General features: G+C 33.1%; 3 protein-coding genes across 12 annotated transcripts in view; 1 reads left to right on the top strand and 2 right to left on the bottom strand.

Annotated features, from left to right (window-relative positions):
* LOC143909790 (uncharacterized) overlaps window positions 1-12,250 on the bottom strand; it is a 743,449-nt gene that overhangs the window by 253,765 nt on the left and 477,434 nt on the right. The gene's annotated exons all lie outside the window — the stretch shown is intronic.
* LOC143923140 (uncharacterized) lies at window positions 456-1,597 on the bottom strand. Its single transcript, XM_077446668.1, has 2 exons — window positions 918-1,597; window positions 456-849 (listed from the first exon to the last, which is right to left on the bottom strand). Exons 1-2 carry the CDS (start codon window positions 1,503-1,505, stop codon window positions 697-699), a joined length of 741 nt encoding a protein of 246 aa, XP_077302794.1. The 5' UTR covers window positions 1,506-1,597; the 3' UTR covers window positions 456-696.
* Window positions 4,914-12,250, top strand: part of shi (dynamin-1 shibire) — a 38,123-nt gene continuing 30,786 nt past the window's right edge. For 4 of the 9 annotated variants that reach the window (XM_077427980.1, XM_077427988.1, XM_077427982.1 and 1 more), the window contains exons 1-2: window positions 4,922-5,395; window positions 7,247-7,320. In XM_077427980.1, coding sequence (XP_077284106.1) covers window positions 5,232-5,395; window positions 7,247-7,320 — 238 coding nt within the window. In that variant the 5' untranslated portion in view covers window positions 4,922-5,231. Of the gene's footprint in view, window positions 5,396-7,246; window positions 7,321-12,250 lie in introns of all 9 variants that reach the window. The other 5 variants (XM_077427981.1, XM_077427989.1, XM_077427985.1 and 2 more) reach the window with 4 other exon arrangements.

Raw genomic sequence — 12,250 nt, 5'->3', positions numbered from 1 at the left:
ATTAGGTAGTGAAATATCGTTTTTAAACAGGTCTCGTGTATGATCGCGATCTGATATAATGAAATTGTACTATTTGTATTAGTGCAATTTTTACGTTCATTGATTATATATATATATATAAAATTACACTCCCGATTAGCTTTTTTGATATTGGTAAATAATTAAATAAAATTAAAAAAAATTGACTTTGAGACTAAAAAGAGTTTTTGACATTTTTATTGATTATTTGGTGCAGGGTAATGGATTTTGTAGAAAGTTGAAATATTTCCCAGTATTGTGGAGTAATGACGATACGTACACTCTTACCCTAAGTTACGCGTGAAGGGAATTTTAGTTTAAAATACGAAAAAAAGTATGTTATGCTGTTAATGCATTGAAAAATATGGTATATATATAAAATGCTATCTCAATAGGTAACTCTTGTAACATAAGGGATTATATCCAAATAAAAACTTATCGATCGGATGAGACATTTTTATTTCACATAAATATCTATCTCAGTTTCAATATGAACAGTAATTTTCTTCTTGAATGTAAGTATAAAATAATATAAGCAAATGCTAAGATAAGCTCATAAAACAAATTGTTGTCAATCAACAGAAGACAATAAAGGTAAGTATATTTGCAATGATTTGATTAAAATTATTATATAAAGAAAACTTAGTGTATTTCTGTATACAAAAAAAAATTTGAGAATTAATTATTAGAATCTTGTAATAAAGCATTCTCGACATCTTTCAATAGTGTTGAGATAACTCCGGGAACTTCAGATGCTTTGTTCTGATCTGGTGTATCTTTGCGGTCTGCGTTTTTGCAAAATCTTTCAATATTTAACTTCGCTTTGACGAACTGAAAGTAGATGAAAAGTGTTAGTATTTGAATAATAATACTAAAGTTAAATTACTAGTATAATGGACCTGATTAAAATCGTTCATTTTGTCGCAGACTTCCTTCATATCGTTCTCAAAGGCTATATTTCGATTGACTTCTTCAAGTAGTCTCGGCTGTGCCATGCTATTGTGCATACTTTTAAGCCTCTCTAGAGATTGCATGAGGGAGTTCAAGCTACTTTTTGCCAATTCCACGTCCTCTAATTCTTGCTGAATGAAATATTTCGTTTGAATGTTTTCCATGACGTTCAACGCATTCGTGCCGTTTTTCATGAAATGTTCTATTTGACTGTTGAAAAATTGGAAATTTTTGTTCCGTTCGACGGCGGTGATTTCATTTGCACCGTCGTCCATGTCTATTGGGGGTTTGTTCAGATACTGCTTAAATTGTCCATCGGTGATGTTAGAGAGCATTCCTTGAACGTGATGCTCCACATCTTCGGATATGGCCAGTCGGCCGTACGAGGATTCTAGTGAACTCACCAGTTCGTGTTGCGTCTTGCGACGATCGCTTTCATCCTGATTTATATCTGACATGATGCTGTCGTAATTCATATTAGTATTTTCGGCTGCGACGGACGATATTAAAGAGAACAACTTTGAGTTTTCCGTCATTTGGGACACTTACGTTACAAGCAGATAGTTGACAGTTGCGCGGGGACGGTTTGTTGGTCTCAAGTCGCATAAATACGTTCAGGTTTGTGGATGCTCGAAAGTCTGCAAAAATCGACCTATGCTGTTTCATACTTTTCATTAAATTTATCGGAATCGCAAGCAGAATTGCTTATTTATAACATGTACATTTACAATACTCTTTACTTTTCTATTTCTAAAAAATATACAAAACACAATGAGCAGATTAAAATAAAATATTTTGATAAAATATAGCTTTAAATCATAGGACAGTCGCAATCAAAGACAATAGTCCGAATCAAACCTTTTGTGTGTTATGAGAATTGCACTTTCATTCAATATCATAGATTTCTCTTCTTCCTCGATCATCGATGTCGTCTGGATTTTAATGGACGATTTACCCACACCCCTTCCGTTTCTATGCCGAGTTGAAGCAGCGCTAAGGGACGATCCCATCAGTTCTTTGGTTCGCTTTGACCATCTCTTGGGATACCGTCTTCTCACTCACCTTCCCTTCAGCGTTCCGGTGACTACCAGCCTCTTCAGACTTTACATTCTTCCTGGCAATATGGCCAAAGTAGGAAAAACTTACCCATCTTTAATGAAACATACGTTCTCTTGTTAGGCTGTAGAGGCCTAATAAAGCAAAATTAAATTCTATCACGATGGTATCATCTTTTTAAGAATCTTAAGTTTATATTGAACTGACATTCGATGATAAAAAATAGTTTTTTGGTAGAACGAAAATTTAAGAAGTACAATAGAATTTTTATTATTTCATTTTAATACGAGAGATATTTATTTATTTTATAAGAAGTTGCATAATGTGAAGTTTATTACAAAGACAATCTCTCTAAGCAAAGTTTTAAAAATACTTATTTTTATAATCTTTTAATAACAAAAAAAGTCTTAAAAATAATTAAAACAACTTCAAATTTAAATGGAAGATTTACAGTAAGATTTCAGTATTTTTTTGATGTTCTTTTTGAACTACAGTTGAGTTCTCAAATGAAAACTACGTCGAGAAGTATTAGTTTGTGTTAAAATACTCAAATTATAGCGCGGTTTGGGCTTTGAAAGAAGATTTTGCTCGTTTGCAAAAATCTATGCGGCTTGTTGCGCAAGATCAAAATTATGTAGTAGTGTGACATTTGACATTTGAACTGAATGACTCGACACGAATATCGAACAATGTATCCACAGCTCTGTTTCTTTGTCCGAAAAATAAAATGCCCTTATAAAATTATTCGACCATTTACACAATGGTAAACATTAGCAGAGTGTTTATTTACATGAAATAGTATTTCTGAGACACGTCGCTTTCTGCCCTATATTTGAATTGCGCAGGACGAAGCATATTGATTTTAGTCGAGTTACGGAATCACTCCGTTTCTCAATTGTAATGCACATATAGAAATCTCGATCTCAATAATTTAATCTATCTTCGTCCAGTCATTGTTTTTAATTTCATTTGTTTATTTATAATTTACATTTCTTTACGAATGATAGAATTCAGACATGAGGACGAGTGAACGTTTCAGATGTTCGTACTTTTGTTTCAGTCGCACATCTGAATTTTAACGAGGAGAGAGAGAAAGCGAATTCAAAATTATTACCACCTTACACGTTCAACATTGTATTAAGTTTAATATTATATCAACAATCGATAAATACATTTTGAAGTTTAACGAATTATATAATTCGTGCAACAAAATCATTTAAACGTTTTTAAATTTAATTTTTTAAAAGTAATATCCAACATCAATGCATTTTCAAATGAATGCAATTAAGCAGCTCGATGATTCCAAAGACAAATTGTAAAACGTTTTTGGAACTGTTACACATAGTAAAAGTACGACACTTCAAATCCTTTATTTTTTAATATGGGAAAAATGTAGAACATGAAGTTGATATATACGTATGTATTGAACTATCGATCTCCTTATTCCCCAATAATATTCGTAAAAAAAATTCGCTAAAATTACTTGTAAATTCAGAAATGGTCATAAAAGAAATCTTGGATAGTTTTTCAAATTAACTTAAAAATGTATTTAACTATTAAATAATTTATTACTTATAAAGCTAATAATTTTATAAATATATATTGCAATTTTAACTAATTCAAAGAAATTTAATATTGTAGTATATTTTCTATTTTAAAATATTATACGAATTAATCCAATTATTATCGTATAAGAATATATTTCAATATTTATAAATACAATTGAGCAAAAAAATAACGTAACACAAAAGTAACGGCAAAAACAATCATCGGTTATTAATAGGAGATTAAAATGTCTTTCAGAATTTAATTAAACAAAGAATTGAAAATTAAAGATTTGTGACAAAAGTTTCACAATTTACAATTCGGCTACGAGCTTTGTTGACATTAACTAAAAGCTAAAGCTATTTCATCCATCGGACTGTTTCCATTCCATTCAATTATACAGAGGCAGTTTCACGAATCGCCTGCCGATTAAATTTGTACCATTTATTAACACAAATCATCTGAAAACATCACAATTATCTAAAAGTTGACGTGGAAAAAAATCAAGTTTGATATTGATAAAGCTAATTCATCCATCCGACTGTTTCCATTCCATCTAATTAATAGTCTTCGGCAGTGGAGTTTCCATTTCTCAAGAAAACGGGTTAATTATTGTCCTACAAAGCTAGAGAGTACAAAAAGGCTGAAAATAATGAATCCAAGTATCCTGACCGCCTTTCCATATCAATTATTCAGAGGCAGTATCACGAATCACCTGCCGATGAACCACTTCATCGCAACAAGTGCACCGGTACGCGGTCCTTCGTATTTATGCCTTGAAATTAATTTTGGTTTCTTCACAGTGACATCTAAAAATATCCCATGATACTATTGAAATTGAAAAAAAAGTCGATATTTTTCATAAGTTTGTGATATATTCAAGAATTAGTGTCGAGGGTTGGTCACAAAGCACATATAATAAAATAATCGAATCAATTTCTACAAACGCGTTGCGATTAAGTGGTTAAATGTATACCGTTTATTAATACAAATCATCTGAAAACATCACAAGTTTAAATTGTGTCATTTAATTTATCGTAGCAAACGATCGATGGCGAGAAACGTTCTCTATAAGGCGCATACATACGACGAACGTTTATTTGCTTGATCCGGTCAGATTTTTGTAATATAACACGTATAGTAAATGCCATCTAAACTGCCATTAGCATAGCAGCGCCAAGTTGACCAGAGCGCGACACAACTCCATCAAAGTGGTCGTTAATCTATTCGTACACAACATTTCAGAATGCCTAGCGAAAAATCGTTGCATAATGTGACATAGTGACCACGGAGCGGCGCTGGCATCGATGCGGAGCGTGTGCGGGCGACATAATGAAACCAACACTAGTGTAGAGTGTAGTAGGTGTGCGAGCGAGTGTAGAGTGTTGAGTGTTGAGAGTGGAGGCCGAGAGAGGCCGCCACTGTCCATTTATCCGAATCCAAATCCAGTATCGAGTGGCGGCGGGCGGTGTCGGACTGCCGTCGGGTCGCTCTCCATTTTCCGCTCTCACTCGTTCGCTCGTTCGCTCGGTCGATTGAAGGCAGTTAGCGGGCTTTAGAGCTGAAGAGCTGAAGAGCTGCAGGGCTGCAGGGCTAAAGGAGTAAAGGAGTAAAGGCTAAGGGTGGAATAGTGCGAGCCGCGAACCCCCCCGGCCGTCACCATGGCGGGCAACAGCGGCATGGAGCACCTCATCTCCATCGTGAACAAACTGCAGGATGCGTTCACGCAGCTGGGCGTGCACATGCAGCTCGACCTGCCGCAGATCGCCGTCGTCGGCGGCCAGTCTGCCGGCAAGAGTTCCGTTCTGGAGAACTTCGTCGGAAGGTTCGTTCTGCCGATTCGCCAGCCCCACCCCGCCCCGCCCCGCCCCGCCCCGCCTCTTCCGCTGTCACTCTCATGGCCGCCGAGGTGACTCCCCGCGCTGTCAAACTTCGCACCCGAATCGATACACAATCCTCCCCACCCCCTCCCCTTCGATCAGCCCCCAAATGTCGCGACCCTTCCCACTCGATCGATATCGTCTTCGAGCCGCACGAGTATTGATCAACATGTCACCCCTCGTGACCCGTGCACCCTCGACAGCCGAATTTTGACATTTCCGATTAGTGTTGCCAATGCGGAAAATAAATCGATGAAAATTTTTTCTATTGTTTTATAACTTTTTTTTCAGATTTTCATATGGCAATCGAACGCTCGTTTAAAACGCCCATACATACATATATCATGAATATGATTCTACCCTATTATGATACTTTTCGGGCGTTATGTAAAATGTCTAGGAAAATTTTTATACATACATATATACATGCATCGGTTTCTAGTAGAACCTTAGGTTGGATTGGTTTAAGTATTGAAAAATAACATTTTCACATAATAATAGACGATATTTCAAATCGTCCATTTTGAATGAACGTTTTCATCTTCATAATTGAGTTACCATCCTTAATTACTCGCGTTTATGCTTTATATGACCGAAAAACCCATTATATAATTGTTTTTTAACTTTTCTTTGAATGAACCATGTTACAAGTCTATAGAAGAAAGATTCTCACATAATAGACAAGATATTTCAAATCGTCCATTTTGAATGGACGTTTTTATTTTTACAAGCCTCTTCTATATTTTCATAATTGAGTTACCATCTTTAATTACTCTCGTTTATGCTTAATATGAACGAAAAAACATTATAAAATTGTTTTATACCTTTCCTTTGAATGCACTATGAAATGTCATAAATGAATATTTAATATGACTTTTTATATAATATAATATAATTTTTTTCACACATTGTGTATACATATTAATTATAATTAAAAAAAAATTGAAACATTTATTTTTAATGACACTAAAGTAAAACATAGATTGCAAATATGATACATAGACAACTTCGCAATCGTATCATTTTCAGATATTACCGATCATTAATAACTAACATAAATTTTTCCTTTTGATAAAAACATTTGTATTTATACAATTGTACATAATTCTACCTATACAACTGACAAACTTAACAAAATTTACACATACTGTGATCCAATTAAAATCAAATAGACGTATTGCATTTGATATCTCCATTCATTTTCATATGTATATTGATTTTTTTGAATACACTATTATTCTAAACAACTTTTTATAGTTCTGCTTATCAACACTGATACCATTACATATCTACTAACAATAAATATATATACATTATGTGAACACCTTTAAATATGAAATTTGAGTATTCAATATGCATACAAGGCTCAAATGATTGATATTGTAAATAATATATACAATATCAGTATATATATATAATTATATACATCCATGTATGCATTGAAATAGTATCATAGGAATTCACCGTCACCATACATACGATTTCCCCAAAAGTGATTCATACTAAATTGTCATTTTATTTGTTAAATTGAACAATTTCATTTTTGGCGCGTCTGTTTTCCTTTGTTATGATTGCAAAAGGGCATTCACACTCGGCACAAACAAAGAAAAATGCATCCATTAAAACACTCGGCTACGATGACCGTGTCGATGAATATTAACGACCTCGTATTTTGATAAGAGTTAGTCGAAATCCTTGCAAATGTAGGAAGTTGACTATATGTAGATCGAATGACCCGTATGATTCGTTTTCTTTTTTTTCCATTCGTCTTGACTAATATTCGTTTTTATTTGCAGGGACTTTTTGCCTCGTGGGTCTGGAATTGTGACACGTCGTCCTTTGATTCTACAATTGATACACAATCCTGCAGGTAAATATGTTTATTTTTTTTTTATTTTTGTACCAAAATAACATTCCGAGTTTATACTGGTCTATATATTATTAAATATTTTGTCGGGAAACGTTAATAATCGCATTATTCACTTCTATGATAAGTCATTTTGTTTACAATGTTAATAGATTGTACTTCAAACAAAAACTCATTGATAAGAATACACTCAAATGCGATGTGTTCTATTCCGTATTAATGAATATACTTTTGGTTGATAAATTTGAGTGCTACTCTCAAATATGACATGTGAATGGTGTTTGTTTTCGTTTCATATTTCAAAGAAATTTCTTATATAATACTGCAAATATTAAATTATGTGTCCAAATCTAAGTCCTGAAAGTACTATATATATTGCCTACCTTTACCAAAAAATTTAATTATACACCGTAATAAATTGGCACGTGGTATTGTTAGTGTTGGAATTCTTCGTAATGGGGGTTTATTTGGTACTTAAAAACAGAACAGCTAGAAATACCTTTGAGAACGGCTTTGATTGAATTTTTCAAACGATTCTATACATAGACGGTTGTAGTCGTCAACCCTGTAAATAAACGCCGAAAGTATTGATCATATATTTAAACCACGTTTATATTGTTTTCGCCTTATTTATAATTAGATCAACTGTATCATTAAATATACATACATATCTGCTGAATAAAATTCCTAATGTCATACACATATGTAACACACATACATAACATTTGTGTAAAAGCGCAGACAAAGAATCGTAAGGCATGGCATGCCTGGGTAGACTCAAGCTGTGAATGGGCGTGCCTTATTTCAATGTTAATATGTATGATCTCATTATTTCGACAAGTTTCTCCTACATTTCTTCACATATGGGAATCACCATTAACGACCACTTTCAAATGGAACTAAACCTCATGCCTAGTTTTTGTTGTACGTAACTTCATGAATCCTTTTTTATTTAAAGTAATATAAAAGCAAACTTTTGAAATATAACTTCAGCTATATATGTACTATATACGTTGTTTAGTATCATTAAATTTTATGACTTTGTTTTTTTTTATATTGTATTAAAACATTCACGAAAGTGCGGATGTTTAAAATTGACTCATATGAATTGGTTCTTTTGGGAAAAATACATCCAATTGCATTCGCGTATAATATAATAAACAATTCTTCATAAAGTTATATAATGTTATGGTTCAAATGTACATTTCGTTCGTTCATGAACATAGTAGTTGGTTCATACGCGAATCAATCTGGCCATTTATACTGTACACAAAAGGATAAATTGACACTCGAACTAGTTTGTTCATGCACAAACTATTAGGCATTAGTTTAAGTATTCTCAATCAATTGTCCCATCCTCTATGTATGTACATATACATATATGCTTATATGGGTTGTAATATTTTTAATATTAGCGGAAACAGGAATTATAGCAACGTTACAATGTGGTTTCCATAGGATTTTCCTTTTAAATACTTGGCGTTTTGATATCTCAAAGTTTTTGACAGCTTAAAGTTTCATGCGACACCTGGTGAGGCTATTTGAAGATGGTTTATAACTATTAGCGCTTAAACTGAAACCAATAGTTCGTGTATGAACAAACTAGTATGTTCATGAATGAAACAGAGTGTCCACTTTGCCTGTAATATATATGTATGTTAGAGTCGAAGTGTATTTTCAGTTGTAATATATTCTAACTTTCGTTTTAGGCAATTCATATTCGACTAGTAAAGCGCAATTCAACTACAAGCGCAAATACACTTTCAGTTGTAATATAATAGTTGAATTTTGACAGCTCTGATGTTTTTACGAATGCTTTAAAATTGAATAATGCGTTATTATTTGCTGGGTATTACGAATAAATGTAATGATTACGATAGATCTAAGAATGTGTTCAAATCAAAAACGTGACTTTCCAACTCAATTTACTAGTCGAGTGACGTTTTCACGAAAACTTAACCTCTCCATCTTACCCGGTATCAACTTATAGTTGAAGTGTATTTTCAGTTGTAATATATTTTGACCAGTTGGAATGTAATTCGCCATATGAATCAACTTACGTGGATTAGACCGAATATACTCCAACTAATCAAAATATATTACGACTGAAAATACACTTCAACTATAACGGTAGTTGGTATCAGGTTAGATGGAATATATTCTAACTAGTCAAAACATTTTACAAACTGAAAATACACTTCAACTAACTATAACGGTAGTTGGTACCAGGTTAGATGGAATATATTCCAACTAGTCAAAATATATATCTCAACTGGAAGATACACTTCAACTGTAACATATATTATACAGTTTGTAAACAAGACAAGCTATGCAATAGTAACAAAACCTATATTTTACAACACATACATAATTATAAGGGCTTTTACTACTTGTATGTTGTAAATCAAACGAATATGATGTGTATCAAAAAAAAACTTTTTCTATACATAGCAATAGATTCACTCATAAGATGAGGCGATTGTCAGATGACGTCACCAAACATTTACCTTGCCTACGATTGTGTCATACCTGTTGATATCTCGACACAATGCCGACAATTATCACTTTTTGTGCAATTTCGCGTCCAAAAAGCCGGAACTTGACTCAAAATACATTTTTATATCTACTTTTTGCTCACGATTGATTATCTCATTTGCGATTGAACATTACCCCACCTTTCGCAGAACGAATTTCGAAAACGTGCATACATACATATTCAAATATGCGTAAAATACGTGTAACATAACGTTGAAAGCTTCAAAATTTGGCACCGAGCGATTAATACGTATTCAATAATACAAACAATTAAAATGACTAAACGAAGCTCCATTACGAATGAATCGTTGATCCGGGATATTGATTAAATTACTGGGAAAATACGGACTCGCCTCGTTATTAATGTACATTTAATCTCTTCGATATCCAATAAACGTATTTTTTTTCTTCTTCTATATACATACGTACTAGTTATGTGGCGTTCGCATGACTTTTATTTTATTTTATTTTTTTGAAAGCGACTTGCATACTTAGGTATGCTAAAATTCTACGATTTCGTAAATTTAATTAGATAATTTCATGCGAGTTTTTGGGATCGTAAAACCGTAAAAAATAAACATAGCATTGCAATAAATGTGTACGTGCTGTTATTTTTTTCGGTACTCTATTATTCTATGTAGTGTAAAAGTTAGTGTTATTGCGGTGAATGTGGTTAATTATTTTTTCGTGCAATATTTTGATTGCCAAATTAGGGCTGTGTGACGTGTTAAATGTATACAACCCTGATTTTTACTCTATCTATAATATAATATACACGCAATTTCAATATTGTGATCAAGAGATTTTGACTGGTTTGTACTTGGTATCTATCACTGATCATTTTTTTTTAATTTGGTTTTATTCATGCGCTTTCCTGGCAAATTACAAACAATTATACACTATCATAGAGACAGAGTGGGTAGTATTTTATAATATCAGCAAATTCGAGATGGTTATAAACTCGAATTTGCGAGAGATAGATTAAATATCTTTTATTTTTGTACATATTTTATTTTATTTAAAAAAAATCAATACTACAGTGACTTGCTAGGTAGCCCCAAAGCGTCACTGTGGTTATAATACAAATATACATATAAAAACAAGAATAAAAATATATAAAGCATGTAAGAAATATGTATAATAAAAAACGAATAATTAATAAAATGTATATGCATATTCATATACATACTGTATTTATTTATTACATGTTTTCACTGTTTAAAAACCGCGCAAAATGGCAAAGTTTCAAAACGATCGAAAGACTCTAGGAAAAGATACTAAATCGTTTGCGAAGTAAATAAACTTAGAAAGCGCCTTGTAATAAGTTAATACTCGTGTTTGTATATTTTGGATATAGTTAATACTAAATTGGATTTTTTTTTTAAATTTTATTCGACCGGAAGTGATAATTCCCCTTATAGTAAGTCTCATTATTTTTATATTTGATAATTGTGTTTTTTTTTAACACTTAACGGGCCGCGCACTTGCGCAATGAAACATTGAGCTGGAACGGATCGCTTACTTTTTTTTATTTTATTCAATGATATTCGGCGTAATTTACGAATATAAGAATCAATATTCTTACTGTTACTTTTACAAGCTTTTTGTTAGCTTCACTCCGTTATTTCCATGAAATTCCTACCCGTCAAAAATTTGTGATCTGATTTTGAACCACTTCACGCCTTAGATCGCTTTGATAAAAAAATACCGACATACGGAAGTAAGCCATTAGTCTCCGACATGAAGCTTGAGGAGTTTAATCATTAACGAACTCGTTAAAAATCTGAATCTTCCGTCTTGGACAGCTAGCTATTCAAAAGCGGCTTTCTACCGCCCCTTCGCAACTCACTTGAACAGTTACTTTGATTGATTTATGATTTGTGGATGAATAGCGTATCACCCCACTTACTACATACAAACACTCTTTTTAATACAACATACTAAAAGTACATATATATAAAAAAAAATGATGTATGAAATATGTCCGATCCGAGCGAGCTAGCGAGAGTAATTGCAATCTGTAATTACACTACACATAGTCAGTGCGCGGCTCGATCAATACATGACACAGCAATTAGTACATACGACAGCAAATATAAGCATATATAAGCCCTTTATCATTCTACATACCTAAATTTATATTTGAAAAAACCTATCGCATACCACATTCACCGTAACGTATCTAATACACTTTGGCCAGGGGTAATTTCTACACCCTCCGCTCTTGTTATCGTATTAAATCTTCCCGTTACCCCGATCTTGTGTACGTACGTACATACGTGTGGATTTAACCCGAATTAACCCCCAACAACCTCGTTGTTTAACCCCCACGGTATATGTAGTATATAACACCTAAGCGAAAGATAACAAGGCGTAGGCGAAAGATTAGATAAATCCG

This window comes from Arctopsyche grandis, chromosome 3 (genome assembly GCF_051622035.1).
Source record: "Arctopsyche grandis isolate Sample6627 chromosome 3, ASM5162203v2, whole genome shotgun sequence".
Classification (NCBI taxonomy): Eukaryota; Metazoa; Arthropoda; class Insecta; order Trichoptera; family Hydropsychidae; genus Arctopsyche; species Arctopsyche grandis.
The sequence above is the reverse complement of the archived record's forward strand: the minus strand, read 5'-3'. Positions and strand labels throughout refer to the sequence as shown.